The 24,891-nt window shown below is 41.2% G+C and overlaps 1 protein-coding gene across 1 annotated transcript in view; it reads left to right on the forward strand.

Annotated features, from left to right (window-relative positions):
* The window catches only part of LOC117672412 (DGAT1/2-independent enzyme synthesizing storage lipids-like), a 54,527-nt gene extending 34,241 nt beyond the window's left edge, over positions 1-20,286 (forward strand). Inside the window, exons 2-6 of the mRNA XM_034429045.2 lie at positions 6,918-7,082; positions 9,099-9,292; positions 11,486-11,546; positions 13,364-13,503; positions 20,179-20,286. Coding sequence (XP_034284936.2) covers positions 6,918-7,082; positions 9,099-9,292; positions 11,486-11,546; positions 13,364-13,503; positions 20,179-20,283 — 665 coding nt within the window. The 3' untranslated portion in view covers positions 20,284-20,286. The remainder of the gene's footprint in view (positions 1-6,917; positions 7,083-9,098; positions 9,293-11,485; positions 11,547-13,363; positions 13,504-20,178) is intronic.
* Positions 20,287-24,891: the final 4,605 nt, after the last annotated feature.

Below are 24,891 nucleotides of genomic sequence, written 5' to 3' on the forward strand. Positions count from 1 at the left end.
TTTCTGTTTTTATAATATTGATTGTTAATGTGATTATTTATATATACATGTATATGTTATGTATGCAGGATGCGGTGGCTCAGTGGCTAAGATGCTGAGCTTGTTGATTGAAAGGTCAGCAGTTCAATGGTTCGAATCCCTAATGCCGCATAACGGAGTAAACTCCCATTACTTGTCCCAGCTTCTGCCAACCTAGCAGTTCGAAAGCACATAAAAAATTCAAGTAGAAAAATAGGGACCACCTTTGATGGGAAGGTAACAGTGTTCCATGCGTCTTTGGCATTTAGTCATGCCGGCCACAGACGTCTTTGGACAGCACTTCAGTTTTGAAACGGCGATGAGCACCACCCCTTAGAGTCGGGAACAACTAGCACATATGTGCGAGGGGAATCTTTACCTTTACATGTGTATTTATACACACACACACACACACACACACAGAGCCACATGTGTGATTATTTTTATCTGTGGTTTATGGTTATGATTGGACCACTAACCAATAATCAGGCTGCTGGATTCTTAAGCATGAGCCATTGTGGCACAGTGGTTAGAGTGAAGTACTGCAGGTTACTTCTGCTGACTGCAGGTTGCAATTTGGCTGTTCTTAAGCAACTGAAACGTCTGAATGGTTCTCAAGGGCAGCCTCACATAGAGAGGATTCCAGAACTGATAGTGGCATCCATCACAGAAGTAAGTCTTTCTGCTCCAGGTAGGGATGCTGCTGTTGCCTCAAAGAAGCTGGGCAAAAGTTCATCTAGCCATGTTCTTCACTTACCCATGAAGCAATAGCTAGAGGGAGGATTGTTTGGAGCATGAGTGATATATAATCATAATAACATCCTTTTCTCTGGGAGTCAAGGACATTTAGCCTGCACCTGGAGTGATGTGACTGGGATCTGCTGTTGGGATGGTGCATTAATTGGACCATGTGATAGACATGTGGGTGCAGGGGAAAGGTCTTGGATATTTTTTTGGGTGAGAAAAACTTGGAAGCTTTCGGATTCGGTTTTGCCAGATGTGCCAATATAACATCTCTAATAAAATGGAACTTTGAGGAACTTCTAGCCTCAGAGTCTTCTTTGGTTGGGGGTGTTACTTGGAACCCTGACATTAGCCTTGAGTCCAGAAGGATCCATTGATCCCTGTGTCGAGCGGCACGAAGTACTCGACACCATGACTCCGACCGCTGCATCATGGATGGCGTGCCCGATGGGGGGAGGTGGATGTGGGCCACCGGGTGATGGTGAAGGGGTTAGGTGTGACGGCTAGGAGTTTCTGCACATGGGTGTTTAATGGGGTCGCGTGGGCATAGAGGAGATCCTGCAAGCAACACAGCTCCGTCAAAGACCGGGCGTGGATGACGTCACCGCTGCGCGCCCGGATTGACAGCTGCGGGAACTTTGAATCTCCCCAGCTGACAACACTCGGAGGCCGCCCTATAAAAGGACTTTGTAGCCAGCTCCCGGCAGCCCCGTCTTTGTTTGCATCGCAATCCGGTCTCTACCGAGAGCTGTTGTTACCGATTAAACCAAGATACTCTGATTCCTGGTCGAGTGTGTTTCTTGTGCGTCGGTGTATCTGGATGACATCCTTATTTATTCAAAGACAATGGAAGAACACATTCAGCTAGTCAGACTGATACTAACCAGTTTATTGGAAGCCTGCTTATTCGTTAAACTCTCGAAATGCGAGTTCCATCAAAAAGAGATAGACTACCTTGGGTTTCGTATTAATGAGACTGGGATACAAATGGATCCGAAAAATGTGGAAGCAGTATTGGAGTGGCAAGCCCCACGAACACGAAAGTAATTACAGAGCTTTCTGGGTTTCGCAAATTTTTATCGCCGGTTTATCCCGTGTTTCGCTAAAACGGTATTACCCTCACGGAATTGTTACGTACAAAAGGACTTTTAAAGCCTGGGACAAAACCCAAACCAGGATCCATTTTACCGTGGACCTCCAGTTGCCAAAAAGCATTTGAGGAGGTCAAACGCCTATTCGCCAAAGAGCCTGTCCTGAAACATCCGGACACGTCACAAGCATTTGTGGTACAAGTGGACGCCAGTGACGTGGCCGTTGGAGCTGTCCTTCTGCAGGAAGACACTACTGGTATCCTAAAGCCCTGTGCCTATACCTCGCATAAGTTCACGACAACGGAAAGGAATTGGGCTATATGGGAAAAAGAGGCCTTCGCAGTAAAATGGGCGTTACAGACCTGGAGGCATCTTTTGGAGGGCAGCTCACAGCCATTTGAGGTCTGGACAGACCACAAGAATCTGGAGGCACTCCAGACACCTCGCAGGTTGTCCCCAAAACAGGTCAGGTGGGCGCAATACTTCCAACGTTTCCGTTTCTCTCTGAAGTACAAGCCAGAGGTGAAGCTGTTTTTGGCCGACGCTTTATCCCACATGCCTCAATATCACAGCAAAAGAGCAGAGGGATTACAGTCTCTATTCCCTCCCATACGTGCCGAGGCATGTGTTCTAGAAACACGACAAACCTGTAGTTGGATATTGGCACTGAAACAGGCCCTGTCCACTGATGAGTGGTTGCGTGACAATCATCCGCTTGTAACCCACCGAGATGGGCTAGCCTGGTGGGGGGATAAACTATATATACCCGGTACGTTAAGACAACAGGTCCTAAAACATTGCCATGACCAGAAAACCGCAGTTCACTTTGGGTTCCTGAAAACCCTGCATTTAGCCAGGAGGCAATTTTGGTGGCCGAAGATGCGAAAGGATGTTGACCAATATGTCCAGGGTTGTCACATTTGTGCGGTTTCCAAACCAAGACCCGGGAAGCCCTTGGGCCTGTTACAAACCGTAGCCGAACCGGATAGACCATGGGATGAGATCTCCATGGACTTCATTGTAGAACTTCCCAATAGCAGGGGATATACCGTGATATGGACAGTGCTTGATCTCTTCTCAAAGCAAGCCCATTTTGTTCCTTGTAAAGGACTACTATCGGCACAACGGCTGGTCCGACTATTCATTCAACATGTCTATCGCTTGCACGGAGTACCCAAACGGATCATATCGGACAGAGGAGTACAATTTACGGCTAAGTTCTGGTGAGGTTTCCTCCATGACATAGGAGCAACACAGGGCCTGAGTTCTGCTTACCACCCGAGTACAAACGGAGCCGTAGAACGGACCAATGCCATGGTGGAACGTTATCTGCGTTCCTATATTTCATACCAATAAAACGACTGGGTGGACTACTTACCGTTTGCTGAAACAGCGTACAATAACTCAGTACATCGCAGCACCGGATATACTCCCTTCCAGATTGTCATGGGACGAGACTTCCCAGCTATCCCCGAACTAGATCTCCACCCTCCGAAACCCACCACTCCAAATGACTGGTCCTGCAACATTCAGAAGGTGTGGCCTCTAGTAAAGGAAGCTTTGAGGAAGGCGTCCGATAAATACAAAACTCATATGGACAGAAAACGAACCATCTGTCCATCATTCCAGATCGGTGACCGAGTGTATCTCTCCACTAAGTATCTAAAGTTACGGTTACCAAGTAAAAAATTAGGTCCCAAATATATAGGCCCCTTTCCCATCGTAAAAGTTATAAACCCAGTCACATTTATGTTGAAATTACCCCCCTTACTGGGGAAAATCCATCCAATATTCCATTCTAGCCTATTGAAACCAGCTGTCGTATCCTCTGACCCATCGCACAAAGCCCCAGGCCCTGTGACCAGGTCCCACTACGAGATTAGAGACATTGTTGACTCCAGGTACCATAGAGGCCAGCTGCAATACCTAGTAAGGTGGATGGGGTATCCAGACACAGACTCCTCGTGGGTTCCGGTGGGTGATATAGATGCCCCACGACTCCTGAGATGGTTCCACAGGAACAATCCCCATAAGGTACGCCTAAAGTAAGATCACTAACGACTATTTGTCTCTTCTTCCCCTACAGGCAGACACCTGATAGGGGGGGCTGCCTGTCGAGCGGCACGAAGCACTCGACACCATGACTCTGACCGCTGCGTCATGGATGGCGTGCCCGATGGGTGGTAGGTGGATGTGGGCCACCGGGTGATGGTGAAGGGGTTAGGTGTGACGGCTAGGAGTTTCTGCGCACGGGTGTTTAATGGGGTCGCGTGGGCATAGAGGAGATCCTGCGAGCAACACAGCTCCGTCAAAGACCGGGCGTGGATGACGTCACCGCTGCGCGCCCGGATTGACAGCTGCGGGAACTTTGAATCTCCCCAGCTGACAGCACTCGGAGGCTGCCCTATAAAAGGACTCTGTAGCCGGCTCCCGGCAGCCGCGTCTTTGTTTGCATCGCAATCCGGTCTCTACCGAGAGCTGTTGTTACCGATTAAACCAAGATACTCCGATTCCTGGTCGAGTGTGTTTCTTGTGCGTCGGTGATCCGATCCAAGGAAGGCTGTGTCATGCTATTGAACTGCAACATTGAAACTGGCATTTTGTAGTATTCCTGTTTTCTTCCATCCAGATTGTCAAATGTCAAGAGATTAATAGCATTTCTTAACAGTCAGGGATAGTGATGCACAGTGGTCTTAAAGATCATCTAAATTCTAAGTCTAAAGTATTGGAGAAAGGCACTACTTCTTTTCAGGTCCTGACAAAGCTAATGCAGAAGAGTGACCAATGCTGTCTCCATCTCATGCTCAGGCCTGAAGAATGAATGAGTCAGTTCTTCTCAGACTAAGAGGAACTCCGATAACCTGCTTCATCTAGGGTGTTCTGGTATTATGCTACAACAATGGTCTCAGTAACCTTTCCTAATAGGAGAAGTTAGAGAACAGGAAATAATTGTGAAGAATGGGGGTATCAAAAAAGATCTCTAGTCTCCAAACAAGGAAGAGTCAAAAGACAAATAAGAACATGTATTACAGTTGCGATACCTTTGACAAAATGTATACTCGAACTCTTTGTTTACATGTTTTGTATGTTTTGTTGTTACTCGTTTTGTCTTGTTTGTACTTTTAAACAAATTTTTAAAAATTAAAAAAAAAAAAAAAGACAGCAGGTACCATGTTCATGTCCCTCCCAAACTGAGAAAGCGATTACCTCCCCAAATCAGCCTTTTATCTCCCACCCATCCATGCATCCTGTTGCCACTTGAGCCTAAGATAGAAGCAAGGAGGATCATAAAATCAAGCTCTCAAATCCCCAAGGACATGCCAGAGAGAAACCTATCACTTCACTGGGGTCCATGGTCTAATATGAATAGCAGGAAACATGGTAAGACACTGCTCAGCTACTATTTTGGATTCTACTTAGGAGAAGTAAAAAATAAATAAATTTGAGAGACTCTATTTGGAAATGTGCTGTGCAAAACTAATCAGACGGAAAGTTTCCCATTTGCTATCATCTTAGATGGGAGTTGGCCATTTTGCAAAAGGCTGTCAGCCTATGATGCAATAAATGAGGTCACGCAATGACACATTTTCACTTATCACCACAGTTTAGGTCAGGGGTGTCAAACTCGATTTCATTGAGGGCCACATCAGGGTTGTCTTTGACTTTGGGGGGGGGAATGTGGGCGTGGCTGGTGTGAGCATGGCCAGTTCGATATCACTTATGTTGCAGGCAACTGTGGTGGCCCAGGTGGCACTGTGGAGATCCATTGTCTCCAGGGAAGGAAGGCAAGATCAGGGAAAGCGCCAAACCCTTGTCCTCCAGTGGAGCCTTGCTGCTGGTGGCCAAGTGCTAAGGCAGGACTTTCCTTCTTTCCTTCCTTCCTTCCTTCCTTCCTTCCTTCCTTCCTTCCTTCCTTCCTTCCTCCCTCCCTCCCTCCCTCCCTCCCTCCCTCCCTTCCTTCCATCTTCTCCTTTCTTCTTCCTTCCCACTCTTTCCTTCTTTTTCCTTCCTTGTTCTCTTCCCATCTTTCCTTCTTTTTCTTTTTTTTCTTCTTTCCTTTTCTTCTTTCCTGCCCCTTCTTGGATGCTCAAATGCAAAAGGGGAAACATTTCTCCTTTTGTTTTGTTTTGCTTTTAGTTTGCTTTGCTGGCTCTCTGCTAGTGAAAATGGAGCCTGGGGGGATGCATGTGCCCTCCCAAGCCCGTTTTTGGCCTAGACGGCCTGCTGAAACCTGCTAGCCTCATTTTCAGCATGAATGGCCTGCTGAAGCCCTCTGCCAGCAAAAATTGAGCTTGAGAGGGCTACGTGTGGTCCCGGGGGCCCCATTTTTGGCCTGGATGCACGGGCCTTCCTGGCCTCTATTTTCATTGGCAGAGGCAAGGGTGAAATTCACTTACCTTCGCTACCAGATAGCAAATGTGAGCATGCACATGCACCTCCTCCACACATGCACAGACGTGATGACATCCAGGCAGGTGGGCGGAATCTCCCACCGCCGGCACTATCGGATTGCATGATCTGGATAGATCCAGCTAAATTTCACCACTGGGCAAAAGACTGCAGGAAGCTGTCCAGGCCAAAAACGGGGCCCGGGGGGGGCTGTGCACGGCCCTCCCAAGCTCCATTTTTTCTGGCAGAGGCACTGCAGGCTGGTCCTTTGCCATTTCCACAGCTGCCCCACAAGCTGAATTAAGCCCCCCATGAGTTGGATGTGGCCCGCAGGGCTTTTTTTTTTTTTTTTATTTGATTTATATTGAGTTTGACATCCCTGTTTAGGCTTATGCTTGAACTCAACCTGTGTTCCCAGGCTCATTTGTTGTTGACAGATATTCCCAGAGATTAATGTAGCATTCAACTGTCCCATATAATCAGAGCCCAACTCCCAGGATTCCTTGGAGAGATGTTGATCACGTTGGCAGGGTTTTCTTATGTCTGGGAATTGCCTTGTTTAAGAGTAGTACATTGTATCTTTTATGCTGGTTTTTAATCTTTACATTAATATTTTCCATATTTAAGAGTTGAGCTGTTATTTCTTTACTTATTGCTAAAATTTTGCCTTTTTAGGTCATGAGATCATTGGTATGGAGAATCTACCTGAAGGAGCAGGGATAATTGTTTATTACCATGGAGCTATTGCTATAGACTTTGCCTTATTTGTAGCTTGTTTTTATGCAAAAACTGGGAGACTAGTCCACTCCGCGATTCATTATGGCCTGTATTTAGTACCAGGTAAATATGCTAACTTTTAATTACATTTTAATTTTAATTTAATTAGGGCATTGCCTTTAGTGGTACTTTAAGTATTCTAAAAGTTCATTTCCCTTGCTAAAAGCCTAAAGCATGCCATAAAATAGATGCAAGATGTTTTAAAGCAAGTGTTTTGTTTGTGCAATTTAAGATCCATAAAGACATTTATAGCTACAGTGACTATATTTCCTTGGAAAAAATAAAGGACAAACCTGAAAAGTGGGCAAGCCAGATTAAAGGGGGGGAGGGTAAAAATCCTTCATTAGGATTTGTGAAAATATTATTTATATTCATAACTTTGCTTTAGAAGGAAAATTCAAAAGCAAAACCAAGTAAATATATAATTAAATCAACTAAATCTAAAAGAGAGCTTTCCAAAATAAGGGACTATCCTTTTTAATAATAGACATAGGGTCACTATATCCATAGCCCATTTGCGTTTCATTTGCTGCTCAGAAAATGGCTATTTAGATCAGGGGTGCTATTCAGCAGGTTCTGACAGGTTCTGGAAAACTGGTAGTGGAAATTTTGAGTAGTTCAGAGAACCGGCAAATACCACCTCTGGCTGGCCCCAGAGTGGGGTAGGAATGGAGATTTTGCAATTTCTTCCTAAAGGAGTGGGGAGGGAATGGAGATTTTACAGTATCCTTCCCCGCCACGCCCACCAAGCCACACCAGCCACGCCCACAGAACCGGTAGTAAAAAAAATTGAATTTCAACTCTGATTTAGATCCTATTAAACATGCCAGATATACTTCTGCAAAGAGACAGGTTTAACCAAAGTCAGAGTTCCAAAATCTAAGAAGAAAATCACTTGTACTAAAAACAAATCTTCCCTAAGATATAGTAGAATGAATTTACAAAGTGTCACATACTAATACATCAAAATGCCATACATTGGACTTGAACTGAAGAACATGCACCATGAAATACGTCTTCACAATAGGCACTTTTAGCAAAAAAAATTTCAGAGTTCCCCATTAGAATATGACATACACACAATTCACTGTTACATAGTGAGTTGCCTTAGTGAGTAAAGGAACCCAGCAAGGATGTTTAAATGAATTCCTGAGTACAGCCCTTTTTTTCATAAAACTATGCATTAAATAGTGAGAGAAAAGTTTGCTGATTGATTTTTTTTTCTTTGAATCTCTTTGAAAGGAGAAAAATAAAAAGCGGAGTCCAGCTTGGGGAATGTGAATTTTCAAGCACTTTAGTAACCAAAAATCCAATGCACCCAGACACCATGGTTAAATAAATAATCAATTACATTATATTAGAGAGTTGATTCTATTTAGGATATACTGAACGTCTTTCTCAATTCCTTTCATACTTATTTGTCTCAAGATTCAGCCTCCTGAGATTTTTTATCTCAGTTTATTCATTGGAGCTATAATAAGATAAGGCATCTAACAGCCGAAACCCTGCAAATTGACTTCCAGATAATGACTTGCTGCCATTGATTGGTTTGTTTGTTGGTTTTTTAATTAATATGAAGGTGTCTAAATTTCCTGCTAAACCCAGGAAAGAAAGCAATAGCCATAAATCCCATTGAAAGCAATAACTGCAAAATTCACTCTGACCTGAGGGATACAATGTGGAAATGGAAAGAATGAGACCGTTTTTGGGTTCAACCCAGGGGTGGGTTCCACTTACCTTTACTACCGGTTCGCAGCGGGAGCATGCACAGATCACCCATGATAACAATGGGCGGGTGGACGGAGCCTCCTGCCAGTTTTACTATCAGTTCTATAGAACCGGACTGAACCAGGAGCAACCCACCACTGGTTCAACCCATTCCTGGCTACACTGCAACATTCAGAAAAGGTATGTTCCTTAAAGCCCGCAGAATGCTTAGGGGGAAAAGGCAGAAATCACAATAATTGTCACGATGGTTATTATGCCATATTATACAACATTATGGTTACAGCCATATAATGCTTTTATGTAACATTATGTAACATGATTTTCTCTGTGGTTTTTTTTTAAAAAAAACAGGAATAAAACTGGCTTTGGATGTAGTGGGTTGCGCAAAAGGCACAAAAGTAAACTGTGTTGAAATTCTCAAGAAAGGCGATTTATTAGGAATTTCACCTGGTGGACTAAGAGAAGCAAACTTTAGTGATGAATATTACAACACAGTCTGGGGAACTGGCATAGGTTTTGCTCAAGTGGCTTTAGAAACACAAGTGGTAAGTGATCTATTGCTCATGTTAAGGATGATGTTCCAAGAGCTCCTATATGAATATCCTTAAGTGATTAAATTTCCATGTTCATAGTTAGACAATAGCTTTTATTTGTTTTTGTTTTTTTAAAAAACCAGGTCAGGCACAGGGCAATACAAACTGACTGCAATGGCAATTATGTGACCTTCACACTAGGAAAGTTGTAAACGACAGAGTATTTTTGGGCTGTATTTTTTTTCAGCACTGTCATAACTTTGAACAATTGATAAATTAATGAGGAATGCAGTACCTGTATATTCCAGGTTTGAGATTAAAACATAAAGTGAACAAGATTTCACATTTAATATATTAATTTCCCAGTGTCTCATATCACCAGGCATACTCTAGTGACTTAAACAGAAATTCTACAGAAAATAAACAGAAAATCATTCTATTAAAAAGTGAGATACAAGAAACAATACCTGTCAAATATGAAAGCACCAGAAAGAGAGAAAATAATCATTGAACTGTTTTAAGTTTCAAAAGTGAGAACAGGAGCATGTAAGACAGTTTATTTCTGTTCCATTAATTTCAACAAAGTGGATCATGTCCTGAGGATGTATTAAGGTGAATAGAACGGGAGTATCAGAACACTTGATTATTCTCCTGGGGGGGGGGGTGGGCAGGTCTTTTCAATAAACAAGAAACTATTCTAAGAACTGACTTTATATAAATGGAATGATGCAGAATAGGAAAGAAATAGAAATAGGAGCTGATAGGTGAATGGACAGACAAATTACCGCTTTAACCTTTATAACAAGTGGATTACAAGAATGGCAAAATCAGATTACTAGACTCAATATTAGATGTCAATTCATCTGAACTCAAAATAAAAAAGTTTTATTAGAGAGACTTTATGAAGAAAATAAAAATCAAAGTAAAAAAAAATTCAAAGTTATTTCTAGATATTAAGAAAACAAAAGTAATGCCAACCTGCACGCTTACAGAACTTTTAACTGATAGTACATTAGTAAAGGTGATGGATAGTTTGGGGGTTTTTTTGGAGTCAATAAAAGATAAAGATGGGCGGGGCACTCCAGAAGAAAAACATATTTATCCTAGAGAGGAATGTAACAATAAGCTTAAACAAGATCATAAAAGGTAATGTTATTTCAGACATCTAGGTACAATTACTAAGAATAACATGGACTGAAATCGATTACTCACACAGATTGTAAGATTGAAGAAAGTGGTTCAGAAGCATGCGAATGTGAGTAGACAAATAGGTACCACTTCGGTGGGAAGATAACAGAATTCCATGTACCTCAGTGTATAGTCATGCTAGCCACCTGGCCATGGAAATATCTTCAGATAATGCTGGCTCCCTTGGCTAATAAACAGAGATGAGCCTGTCCTTTAGAATCAGACAAACTGGACAAGGGAAACCATTATTTTTACCTTTAGAAAAAAAAATAAGTTAGCATGGTGAGCATGTATTCAGGCAATCACCAAATTGATGGCAAAGAACTAGAAATATATTTTTCTCTTTCTTACTAAGTCATGTACAGTATATAATAAAGATAATAAAAATCTAATGGGACAATTGACAAATAGGAAAGCAGATAAACAGAATACAGCTAGGTAAGGGGAGAGAACAGACTTAAGAAAGACAGGATTAGAGTAATCTCAGTAAAAAGGTTAATGTTGCAAAGGAAAGTGATTCTTATATCTGTATTTACTGGCATTTGCAAAAGGCTGAAAAGTTTGCCAGCTACTCCAAGTTCTGGTGGAAGCAAAACAATGTCACCTTTTCATTTCATCCTTAAAACCAAGTGAACTGCTTTCCTTCCTTTCAAGGCACCAATGAAGCAATGATGAAAATGAAAGTACAAAAAATGAAAAATATGCTGAGCTTCAGGAACTAGAAAATTAAGACACAACAAAGGGGTTATATTATTTTCAAATCAACTCTCAGATGACATTGTTATTGCAGATTCTGTGATGAAAGTCTTCTGGTTAATGTTTTACGAGGGACAGCATAGAATTGGTTGTAGTAACAGTTATACTTTATATTAGCCCTTGTTTTCAAAGGGCACGAAGCAGTAAACAAATGTTCAAAAGGCAAATGGACTTGAATTAATTTTGTTAAAAGTCCCAAAACAAATTGAAACGCTTTCCCAATTTATACCAGTTTCTATATTTCTCCCTCTCTCTGTTTAGCCAATCATCCCCATGTTTACGCAAAATGTCCGTGAAGCTTATAGAACAGTTGGAAAAACAAGTAAGCTGTTTCTAAACTCCTGTTATGATTCATTGTCTATCCCTTAAAAATTATTTTCTCAAACATTTTTTTACAGCTCTTATATATTTTTAGTAAACCTAGTTCCCTAACTTGCTTTAAGAAATTCACCCTGCCACGTTTCTTAGATTATTGCCTACAGTTGCAGTTACTGTGAATCAATGGAGAGATGAAGTGACTCAAAACTGAATAAAGCACATGTAAACATTACTTTTTGTATCGATGAAGTAGTCCAAATGGGCAAAGCATTTTATGTCCTGAAGCAAATAGAATGATTCTCCTTTTCCTTTGTCTCTCCAAGAGAAAAATCTAACTCTTTAAATAATTAAATTTTATTTTGGCATGACAACATGATAGTATACTTCATATTAGGTAAAAGGCAGCTAACAATCCGATTGGATGAAAAAGATAAATAAGGCTATTCATCACCTGTTTGAGACTCAGATACAATTCTGGTACCTTCTTCTCTACTCTATTCTAGCATGAGCCCTGGGGACAGAATTCTACATAAAGTATATATAATGTTATATATATAATACTATACAACATAGGCTCTGGTAATAATTATGGAATATTAGCTGTCCAGTCACACATACTCATCTAGGTAAATTCAAGAAAGCAAAAATTAGGCTGATTTTAGTAAAGTGTCTTTAATGTTAGCATTAGAAGTAAGTACAGAATTTTAGAAACTGCAAAAGAAATTTCCTTCACTTAGTATTAATTTACTCAGGTGGAGACTTTCAGAATGTTTTAAACAATTTCTTCTAGGTTTTCTTACCCTCTAAATTTAATTGTGTTTTATGAAATAAGCTATTAATGGACATCCCTTCTTTTTCTGGGAGGTCTATTTACAACCACACTTCCATGACTCAAACTGATCCAAACTCCTAATCATATAGTCGGTCCAGACATATGATCACAATTGGGACTAGAGCTTCCATTGCTAAGTGATCCAGTCATTGACTGAATTGCACACATTTTTATGACCTTTTAGGGTGTAGTTGTTGCATATTGAGCCTGCCGCTAGCTATTTCCCCGCAGCAACCAGCATGAATGGTTCAGCTGTTCTTTGGTTGGCCGCATTGACAGCTCGTATAAAAGGGAGCTGTCAAACGCAGGTTGTTGACTGACTAAGTGTGTTAATAAAGTTGTTGCCTGCCACCGCAGCTCTCGCCTTAGTCATTGCCGATCGGGTTTGAGAATGAAATAGTAGTCATTAAGTGAATCATCCCAATCATTAAGCAAAAATGTGGTTGATAAGGGAATCTGGCTTCCCCATTGACTTTGCTTGTTGAAAACCCGCTGGAAAAGTTGTAAATGAGATAATATGACTTACATTGTTATAAATGCAGCCTCGTTGCCAAGTATCCAAATTTTTATCAAGTGACCACGGGCACATTACAACACTTCTTGAAGAGTGAGGACTAGTCATAAGTTACTTTTTCAGCACTGTTGTAACATTCAGTTGTTAAACAAATGGTTATAAGTCAAGAACTACTGATATAGAAAGGGAAACCATCCCTGCACTTGACAGGATATTTACCAAGCTTGTCTTCATTATGTCCATATCTGCCCCTGGCTGGAATAGGAACAGAGCACTCCAACTATTCTGCGTATATTATTTGATTATGCAAGAATATTCCAACCCCAGAATAATTTTTCATAACTCTGAATTCATGGGCATTTATTTCTCCATTTAGAAGATGCAATGTAACTTTAAAAAAAAAAGAAAAAGAAGTGAATAGGGATTTCTACATCATTGCGAATTAATTTTGTCTTCCATTTGATTTCTTCTTCAGGGCTAATGAAATGGCTGTATGAATATTTTCGATTCCTTATCCTTCCTATATACGGAGGGCTTCCAGTCAAATTGTGCACCTATATTGGAGAACCCATCCCTTATGACCCAAATATAACAGCCAAGGAACTGGCTGAAAAAGTAAGGGCATTTTTCACTCAAAGCAATCTTTTAAATACGCATGCTTTAGTTTCAAGGTATACAAAGAGGTAGTGCCAGTGGTGGGTTGCCTCTGGTTTGGATCGGTTCTATAGAACCAGTAGTAAAACCAGAGGGAGGCTTTGCCCACCGACCCCAACATCATTAGAACGCTTCTGTGCAATGCCCCATTGCGAATCGGTAATAAAGGTAAGTAGAACCCACCCCTGGGTAGTTCTTATATATTTTAAATATAACATGAATTCATCAATCCATTCTCTCACTGAAATTGCCACAGGTAATCATGAAAGTAGGGGGAGAAATAATCTAAAGCAAAAATAAATTTGGAAGTTGCATCACATATTTTTGTATACTTAGTTAATACAATGCAATGCATTATGATTAAGAGAAGGCAGCTTAAAATATGAGAAATTCTGAGTGCATGTGTTCCTGATGGACTATCTAGACATACAGGAAAATCAATCCAAATCCACTTTTGGTTTATACAAATAGAGGAATAATCTAAGAAAAAAAAACTTATTAAATTATCCAGGTCTTATAAATTTCTTTATTTCTCTTCTGGCTTTCCTTTCAAAACGTGCGTCCAAAATGAGTGGATCATGCATTACAATACTGCAGTGCTTCCTTCATCATTTCACCCGCTTCAGCCCTCCTCACCCCCAATACCTCTGCTAAGCCTACTTCCATTTGTTCACCCCAATGTCTACTAAATATAGGTACTTGGATAATTACTGTATGCCTGCTGAAATATGAATGGTGCTGGTTGATGGAGAAAGACAAATGTTATTACTATCTTTAAAAGGAAGGAATAGAAACACCTGGGTAGATCTGGGAAGGCTCTAAAACAGTTTATAAAGTTATAAATCACTAAGTAACCTGGAAGTAATGCAGTGTTTACTAGAAGTGAATATGAATTTTTCAAGAAATCTTGCCAGATTAACATTATCCTATTTTATGGGTGGTCACTTTCCTGAGAAACTATGGAAATTCCTTGGTTGGAAATCTTGCTCTCCGAAGACATAACCCATCACATTATGAGTATCAGTAAAGCACTGATTAGATTAGATGAATCCAAACTGGCATGAAAACCTTTTTCAAAAAACATTCAATGTTTTGAAAGGGTGTTGCAGGATATGGCTTCATGTTGGGACACTTTAAAACATTTATTCATAACTAGGATTGTAATGTAAATATATGTTTATGAAATTTGCAGATGATATATGCTTGCATAGGAAGAACAAAGAAGAACAGGAAAGTGGCAACTTAAATCTTATGAGGTACATTGATCCTTGAGAAGTTAAGTCAAAGGAAATACCACAGTATTAAAGGAGGCTCGCATACAAGAAGGTCATGCTAATTCTTTACATTCCCAGGATATAGGACACAGAACAAGAAAGTTAACTCCAGTGAAATAATAGGCAAACTTTTTTGAGAGTAAATACAGGGTAACAGGACAACCTATTGTTTGAAAGTGTTTGTAGGTGGGATGGTAGAAGGCAAGGTTCATGACTGCTGCTTCTACTATGAGTTTAATTTTTATCTGAAACATTTAAGCAGGTCTCCTGTGCCTCTGAAGCTGAGAGTTGTTGTTACTATTATTACTATTTCTATTATTATTATTATTATTATTATTATTATTATTATTATTAGTTAATCTTTAGTGAGATTCACAGCCTTTGAGGCTGGTTAATAGCTCAGCAGCTCGAGTCCTAACCAAGGACCTAGGAACTATTAAGGTATCGTTGGAGGATGTAAGCTGTTCCAAATAAGGTGGTTTTTTGTAGAGTCAAAATGTTCAAGTCCGGCAAATTTAGAATTTCTAAATAGCGGGGTAGCCCTTTGGGTATTGCTCCAAGGGTTCCAATTACAATCGGGACAACACACAATTTCTTTTTCCACAGTCGCTCAACTTCAATTTGCAAATCCCGGTACTTTGTGATTTTTTCTTGCTGCTTATCCGTGCATCACCAGGTATTGCAATGTCAATGAACCATACTTTTTTCTTTTCAACTATTGTTATGTCAGGTGTGTTGTGGACCAAGTGCCTGTCAGTCTGAATCCTAAAGTCCCACAAGATCTTGAGTTTCTCATTCTCTAAAACTTTCTCAACCTGATGTTCCCAGTGGTTTTTGCTGTACTCAAATCCAAACTTCTGGCACAATTTCCAGTGAATGATCTTAGCAACATGGTCATGGTAGTCAGTTTGTGAAATTTTGCTGCACCCACTGATCAGGTGGTCGACTGTCTCATCTTTCTCATTGCAGAGGTGGCATTTGTTGTTGGTGGTAACATGTTGAATTTTTGCCTGCATGCAATTTGTGGCTAGGGCTTGTTCTTGAGCTGCCAAAATAAAGCTTTCTGTTTCTTTTTTCAGTACTCCTGATCTTAACCAGTTCCAAGTTAGTTTCTGGTCAGCTTTGCCTTCAATACTTTTCAAGTATTGGCCATGCAGAGCTTTGTGTTTCCAATTTTCAGCTTGCTGCTCAATTACTTCTTTCTTATATTCTGCTTTTGTTTTAGTTGTCTTTAAAAGGCCTCCTTTATTTACTTCCTTAATCATTGGTTCTTCACTTTTCTGGATGTAATCATTCAAGCTGCATTTTTCTTCTTCCACAGTCTGCTTTACTTGTAGGAGTCCTCGACCACCCTCTGCTCTTGGTAAATATAATCAGTCAACATCACTTTTAGGGTGCAAGGCATGATTCATTGTCATAAGCTTCCTTGTTTTTCTGTCCAAATTGTCTAACTCCATCTGGGTCCAGTCAATTATTCCTGCAGAGTATCTAATCACAGGTATAGCCCAGGTATTTATGGCTTTTATGATGTTTCCTCCACTCAATTTGGACATTAATATCTTACGAATTCGCTGAATGTACTTGGCTGAAGTTAATTCCTTGACTTTATTATGCATTAAGTCAGAGGCTTCTAAAATTCTCAAGTATTTGTAGCCTTCTTCTGATTTTACTGCCTTTATCATTTCTTCATTCTCTAGTTCTATTCCAACCTCTTCTATAATCTTGCCTGCTTTGGTTGCTATTGTTGCACATTTGTCAATTCCAAACTGCATACCAATGTCTTGGCTGAATTCTTTTGTGTTTTTAATTAATAAATTCAGTTCAGCTTTTGTTTTACCAAACAGCTTCAAATCATCCATGTACATCAAGTGCGAGATTTTCAGTCCTTTCTTTGCAAGTTCGTATCCACAGTTCATCTTCTTCAAAATGATTGTCAGTGGTAGCATTGAGAGTATAAAAAATAGAGGTGAAAGGGAATTGCCCTGGAAAATGCCATGTCCTGTTAAGACCCTCCTTAAGCGAGCGGCCTCCCACCCCGTCCACACCTTCGCTGCGCTTTGCTCCAGGCCAGGGAGTTATGAGATGGGGGGGTGAAGGGAGGGGGGGAGAGACACACACACACACACACACACACAAACATACACAGAGAGAGAGAGAGACACACACACAGAGTGATACACAGAGAGACACAGAGAGACACATACAGAGTGATACATAGAGGAGGTGAGAGGGGAAGAGAGGGAGAGAGAGATACAGAAGGAGAAAGACACAGGGAGAGAGAAGGGAAGACAGGGAGAGGGACAGACACAGACATACAGAAAGAGGGGGAGAGAGACATAGAGAATGGTTTTGTGGCTGGGTAGGCATGGTTGGGGGGGGGACATATGACTGGGTGAGAGTGAGTGAAATCGAGTTGGCCACACCTACCCAGGTTTTGTGGCTCCTGGTGTGTTTTTTTCTGTAGGAAACGGGTCCAAGTGGCCCTTTGAGTGTTTAAGGTTGCTGACCCCTGACCTATTGGAAGATGCCTTTTAGCACAGTGGCTCCAGCCTTTTGGGCACCAGGGACTGGTTCCATGGAGGGTTTTCCATGGACCAGAGGGGTCATAGTTTCGCATGCTGCCTGCATCCCAGGGACGGAGCTTCGCTTGTTTGTGTGGCTCAGTTTCTGGCATGCTGTAGCCCAGTGCTGGTCCACAGACCAAGGGTTGGGGACCCCTGCTTTTTGCATATTAAGAAGTGGTTTATTCTCCTGTTTTATTGGATAAAGTGAGAAATTCTATTATGGATTGGATGTTAAGTAAAATAATGCTTCATTTTCTGCCCTATTTTGACGACGTGCTCATTACCGCCGACAATGAGCATCAGCTAAGGGAAAGGCTGAGGGAGGTCCTAAGGAAATTCAGGGACGCGGGACTCAGAGTAAAAAGAAACAAATGCATGATTGCAGTCCCCTCAGTCGAATTCCTAGGATACAGGGTAGATGGCACCGGCATACACCCCACAGAGAGCAAGATCAGAGCAATCAAAGAAGCACCCACCCCCAAAGATAAGGCAGAATTACAGGCCTTCCTGGGACTATTAAACTTTTATGCCATCTTCCTTAAAGACAAGGCAACAGTGGCAGAACCCTTATATAGACTGTTAACTAAGAAAGCCATTTGGAAATGGGGGAAGGCTGAAGACAGGGCATTCGCCGGCATTAAAAAACTACTATCAGCTGAGAGTTTTCTAATCCAGTACAACGCAACGCTTCCCCTTGTTCTAGCATGTGACGCGTCCCCATTCGGGGTGGGAGCCATCCTGAGCCATAGACTCCCGAATGGCCTAGAAGCGCCCATCGCATACTACTTCCGAACTCTGTCAAGCGCCAAGCGAAATTATAGTCAGCTCGACAAGGAGGCCCTCACTGCCGTTTCGGGAGTAAAGAAATTCCACGAGTAATTGTTCGGGAGAGACTTTGAGCTAATCACCGACCATCGACCGCTCCTGGGTCTCCTCACGGGAGATCAGCCAACACCGGCAGCACTATCGCCCAGGATGACACGCTGGGCCATCTTCCTCGCAGCATACTCCTATCGCCTGGTACATCGACCAGGGGCAGACATGGGCAACGCGGACGCACTCAGCCGATGCCCACTACCCGACAGCCTAGAAGACCCCACACCCAGCATCCCCATCTTGCTGATAGACGTTTTGGACTCCGGGCCCATAACATCAGCTGAGGTTGCGAGAGCCTCAACCAAAGACCACGTGATCCGGACAGTCGCTAGTTGGGTCATGAGGGGGTGGCTGGAAAAGATTGGGAGCGGAGAATTTAAACAGTTTGCGGGAAAACGGGACGAATTAACAATGCAAGGGGGTTGTTTGCTATGGGGCGATCGGGTTGTTATTCCCTTGCGCCTACGGGAAAAAGTTTTAACATTGTTGCATGAGGGGCACCCTGGGATTGTAAGAATGAAGGGGCTAGCCAGGAGCTACGTCTGGTGGCCCAGCATGGATACAGACATTACCAAGTAGGTGGGGAGATGCCAGCCCTGCCAAGAGTCCAGATCAGATCCACCAACGGCACCCAGGGACCCTGGTCCAGGATACACATTGACTTTGCTGGCCCATTTCACGGACAGACCTTCATGGTCGTTGTAGATGCATTCTCCAAATGGTTGGAGATCAAGCTAATGAAGGCCACTACCACCGACGCAACCATCAGGGAGCTAAGACAATTATTCGCCACCCATGGGTTGCCGGACATCCTAGTGTCAGATAACGGGCCACAATTCACCGCGACACAATTCGAGGGTTACTTAGCGGGACTAGGGATCAGACATGTCCTTTCGGCCCCATTTCATCCGGCTAGTAACGGTCAGGTTGAGAGATTTGTGAGGTCACGTTTAAGCCCCGGAGATTGGCAGGAAAGGGTAGACAAATTCCTAACAGCACAGCACTCCACACCCTGTACAGCCACAGGCCGAAGCCCGGCAGAGTTGTTAATGGGGCGGAAACTCCGAGGAGTACTAGACAGGCTTAATCCCAATTACGCCCCAGAAGCTTTCAAGGGGGAGGGGAGAGGAAGCTTAGAGAGTTTACCATAGGAACACCGGTACACGCCAGAAACTATGGACAGGGCCCACTCTGGGAGGCAGGGACCATTACAGAAATCACAGGGCCCAAATCATACAGGGTAGACATGGGGGATGGGAGAGTTTGGCGCAGACACATTGACCAACTGAGAAAATGAGTAACCGCAAACACCGACGACAGATTCGACAAACCAATCTCTGACCATGACTACCAACCAGAAACACAAACTACAAGCCCGGGTAGAGCGGAGAACTTAGCTGAGGATTCTGGTATCCAGCGCCACCCCATCGAGGTAGTCCAAACTGCCGGAGAAGTCGCCGCCCACAAGGAAGTCCCGGAGGCCTCATTGGCGGAGCAGGGAGAAACAGAAAGTCCCTCCGACCTGCTCGACGCTGCCCCTCCAACTGAACTGCGCAGGTCAACTAGGACTCTCACACGCCCTAGTCACCTGAGAGACGTTGTATGCAAATAACACCCCAAGTGACTTCTGGGAGGGGAGCAGTGTTGTGTAAATAGGTTTGTTTGGCGGGAAGTTCGAATTAACTGACCTTCAGCTGATTGGCTGACCACTACAGCTGCAAGGTATATAAAGGGAGCTGGCTCCCTGGGTTAGTTGCTGGATTCTCACTATACAATAAAGAGCTGTTGTCACTGACTACTCTGGCTTGCTGCGTCCTCATTCACCCAACTTAACACCATTGTCTAGGTGACTCCATTGCCTAGGTGACTTGGATCACAACAAGTATTGACTTTATACTGCTTTCTTCTTTTGTATTTAACAGGCAAAGATTGCACTTGAAAATCTTCGAGACAGACACCAGAAACGACCCGGAAATATACTTAGAGCTTTATTAGAGCGATTTGATAAAAATAAGAAAGATGTTTAGCAGTGGTGGGTTTCAAAAATTTTTACTACCGGTTCTGTGAGTGTGGCTTGATGGGCGTGGCATGGCTTGATGGGCATAGCTTGGTGGGCATGGCAGGGGAAGGATACTGTAAAATCTCCATTCCCTCCCCAATCCAGGGGAAGAATACTGCAAAAGCCCCATTTCCTCCCAATCAGCTGGGACTTGGGAGGCAGAGAATAGATGGGGGCGGAGCCAGTCAGAATTTTTACTACCGGTTCTCTGAACTGCTCAAAATTTCTGCTACCGGTTCTCCAGAACTGGTCAGAACCTGCTGAAGCCCACCTCTGATGATTAGTCTTTACATATTTTGCTATAGATTAATGAAATTTCCTGTCATAATCCATATCCATACGTACTTCCTAAATGCAATATTTTTAATTGGAATGTATAATTTTCTTTTTATGGACTATTCAGTGAACAATGTTATATAACTTTTTGAAGTATTGTTGTATCAGAATGATAATTATAGATACTATTTTTCTGCTGTAAGTAAAATTATGATAAAATTTTCTCTCATATACATATACAAAAACCCATGGGGTACCGTCAAAAATAAGCAGGCCTGTGAAGATTGCACTCAATCTGCCTCATGGATGTATTTCATTAGTGGCATTGAGGACCCCTCCTTTTCCAAGCATGGAAACCATCATGGATCATGAAGATAGTTCATTTTTATGGGCTTGAAGCAAAATAAAGAAGTTCCTTTGCTCTCTATATATACAATCAGAGTGCCTAATTTACTTTACAGTATTATTTCAGAAGGGCACTTGGGTTAAGCTTTGATTAAAATGTTTCATTCTTCTGAAAATTTGTACAGTCTTGGAATGTCCAAACTTTCAGTTTAGAAATAGCTGAAGGACCAATAGTAACTAGAATAGCAAGCCTGGTCTAAGGCACAACAATATTAAGATTCAGCATTCAAAGTTACGATTTTGCTTTTCTTCTGCTTTCTTGCTGACACCTCACTGACATAACACACCTTGGCTGTGTGACCCTCAAACATCTCTTATCTCAGTCTAAGAAGACAAAAAAGAGAAGAGGACATAGCTGTGGCCAGTGGGATGCTTCAGCATCCCACTGGCCACAGCTCCTACCAGCTCCTACACAGCTGGTAGGAGCTACACAGCTCCTACCAGCTCACTAGAATCATATATTACATTCTGAAGAATTTTGCAAGCCAGTTGTTCAACATTTACCAGCATACCACTCTCCCTAATCCAAGATAGCACCCCAAATGAGAAAATTGGGGTTTGAGAAGCATTTTCTTCCCTCTCTCAGCTTTGAGCTGGACAGACTCAAAGTTCTTATCACTCAGAAGAAAGAGGATTTTTTCCCCAGGGCTGGAGCAGCAGTCAGGAGAAAAGAAAGTAAGGGAGTGAGAAGTGCTTCAAGGTGAGAGTCCAACTTCTAGAAGAGTGAGGTGGAACACAAATGTAATAAATAAATAAACAGAAAAGTAGAGGGAGCACAACAGGGAGAGAAGGAAACTAGTGCAATAGGTAGAAGACAGGCTGAACTTTGTAAGAACAAAGAAGAAACCTATGGAGAGGAGTAGCAAGAGCTTATAGAAATATAGGGTGAAGATATAAAGTGCTATAATGATCAAGGGCTTTAAAGATACACTGTAGATAGAAGGCTTGTAGAAAATAGAATGGCTTGTTGAAATAGAATGGTGACAATAATAGGAGCCTGAGTGGTGCAGCAGATTAATGCTACTGTTAAAGGTAGTATTTAGCTTCCAGCTGCCTGAAATTACTGCGAGTTCAATTCTCACCAGGCTCAAGGTTGACTCAGCCTTCCATCCTTTCTAAGGTAGGTAAAATGAGGACCCGGTTTGTGGGGGCAATAAGCTGACTTTGTATAAAATATACAAAAGTATGAAGGCTATTGCTTAACGCATTGTAAGCCGCCCTGAGTCTCCGGAGAAGGGTGGCATATAAATCAAAACAAAAATAAAAAAATAAAAATAAAATGGGAATAAGTCATTGATATAGCTACGAGTAAAATAGTTTTTGAAAACGTTGAAGACAGTCTCATTTTATAATTCTCCTTTCATAAGGTATTCTTGTTTCACCAAGCAGGCTCTCCTCCAGCTTTGAAGACAGATACAAAATCCAACCAACTCTCCTGATTTGCAGTATGTCTTTAGTGACTTTGGGTCAATCTGATTATTTGTCATTCAAAAAGAAACCATGTTAGCAACTGTAAGTCAGTTTTCCCTGGTTTTTTTTTTTTAATGAGTTTTCCAATGAGTTAATGACCCGTATTTGAGATTTAACATCATCATCCATCCCTAAAATTTTATGCATTTAACTGTAGAGCTTCAGAAGGCAAGAGGCAGAAGGAAACTTATGATTGGAGGGACAGTGCTTGTACCCTGGAAATTTCAATGACTGGGATAAGAGCAGTCAAAGCTTAGTGAATGAGCTCCTTGGCTAGATAATGTTGGAAAAATGGGAATTAGCAACAGTTAGGAACCTACCCGAATAGGTAAACGTTCATACCAAACAGACTGTGGCCCACTAGTGGGCTGCAGCCTGGAGATTGGGGAGCCCTAAACTACAGGAAGGCTTTAATTTATGGAAAGCTAAAGTAGAATGAAGACATCATGAATTAAGGGCAACAGTAGAAAGTTACAAGACCAATTAGAGGAAGCAAAAATAAAAGCCCTAATTTCAACTACCACTGCATCCAGTTCTAAAGAGAAAGACTAAATCTCATAGCAAGTATTTCACCTCCATTAAGATCTTAGCTTGTAATAGCATGTAGCATGTAATAACAGTTGCAAGAATTGTGTATGCTCAAAACTGGAAATCAGAGAAAATACCTTTGGAAGAAGTAATAATTTTTTTTAGATTGTGCAGAAATGAATAGATTAACTCTGATGATTAAAGATAAGAAGGAATTGGAATATTTTAAAACATGGAATTATTTTTATAGTTGGTTGGAAAAGAGATATAAATGACTGATACCATAGTTATTTGTAAATGATGGTTACAATATTGATTTAGCAATGAAATGTTAGAATGGTTTGGATGAAGATGAAGATAGAAGAAACTTATGGACGATGGAGAAGAAGCCTAGAAGATAACACCGAGATGTCATAGGGAAGGGAGGATTGATGTATTAAATGTTTGTTTGTCTTAAAAAATTTAAAAAAAATACTAAAAAAAAATATCTTAGCCTGGTAATGAAACATCTGGAAACCAGTCCACAAGCTGAGAATAAACTTCCACCCTCATCCTACACCCAAGCTATAGATATTTGCCACCATGTGATGAGAATTTTAATTCAAAATTAAATTTATTGTACTGTCTCTGATCCTCCTTTTGATCATTTACATGACTCACAAGTTACCAAAACTAGAAAACCATGTTGCAAAAATCACTAATCCATTTCTTCTTGTAATTGATGGCCAGGCTAAACCAATTAACCTGCACAAATAATAGCAAACAAGGAAAATCCTCTACACAAATTTCATTAAATTCACAAACAAGTTGCCCAAACTTAACCCATACATCAAAGAAAGAGTCAAGGCAACCTGGATAGTGGACCAAATCTGGACAAAACTTCACCCAGCCAGCATCACACCATTTTGTCTGGGGCTGCTGTTTCTAGACTCTGCCCACTTGGCACTGGTCATATATGTTTGGCTCTGGAAGAAATGCGGGCAACAAATAAATACATTTTCATGTATGTATGTATGTATGTATGTATGTATGTATGTATGTATGTATGTATGTATTTATTTATTTATTTATTTATTTATTTATTTATTTATTTATTTATTTATTTATTATTGTGATGTATCCTCCCAGCTTTGCAAAATCTCATTCTGGAAATTTATTAAGAAATGGGAAAATGTTAAATACTTTTTAATACTTCCTAATTACTATACTTACTAAAACTTACTAATTACTATACTTGCTATATTTACTATATTAATAGCTTAAGAGATTATCAGGCTGGATTTTGCCACTGTTATTTACATTCACTATGTGTGGGTGTCTGGTATCTGGGACAATGCCCTCCATCTGGGAGTGACATGCTAGCCTAATAGCTTAATCTTAACCCTGTATAAATATATAATTAAATCTAATAAGGCTCAAGAACCACCTGTGGTTAGTTTAAAAAGTTCAATCTATATATATAAAAAAGGACCTTTGTATGTACTGTATGTATGTATTTATTTATTTATGTATGTATGTATGTATGTATGTATGTATGTATGTATGTATGTATGTATTATTGTTTTAGACAGGGTTTTTCCTACGTAAATCAAGATGTTTATATAGCCGTAGTTCAATGAAATCCCAATTCACTATTTTCTAGGCTTTATCAGACATTAACCAGCATTTTGCTGTCTGTTGTAAGACTTAAGGGAGACTAAAATAGATCTATTTCTGACTTATTTGTCTTCATCCATTAGCCACCCTCATCTTATGACTCCTCTCTGTAATGGTCAAATATTTATTTTGTTCTTTTTTCGTAGGTCTATATGTGTATTATTGTTTTAGCCAGGGTTTTTCCTACATAAATCAAGATGTTTATATAGCCATATTTCAGTGAAATCCCAATTTACTATTT

This window comes from Pantherophis guttatus, chromosome 3 (genome assembly GCF_059756535.1).
Source record: "Pantherophis guttatus breed Tessera chromosome 3, ASM5975653v1, whole genome shotgun sequence".
Taxonomy (NCBI): Eukaryota; Metazoa; Chordata; class Lepidosauria; order Squamata; family Colubridae; genus Pantherophis; species Pantherophis guttatus.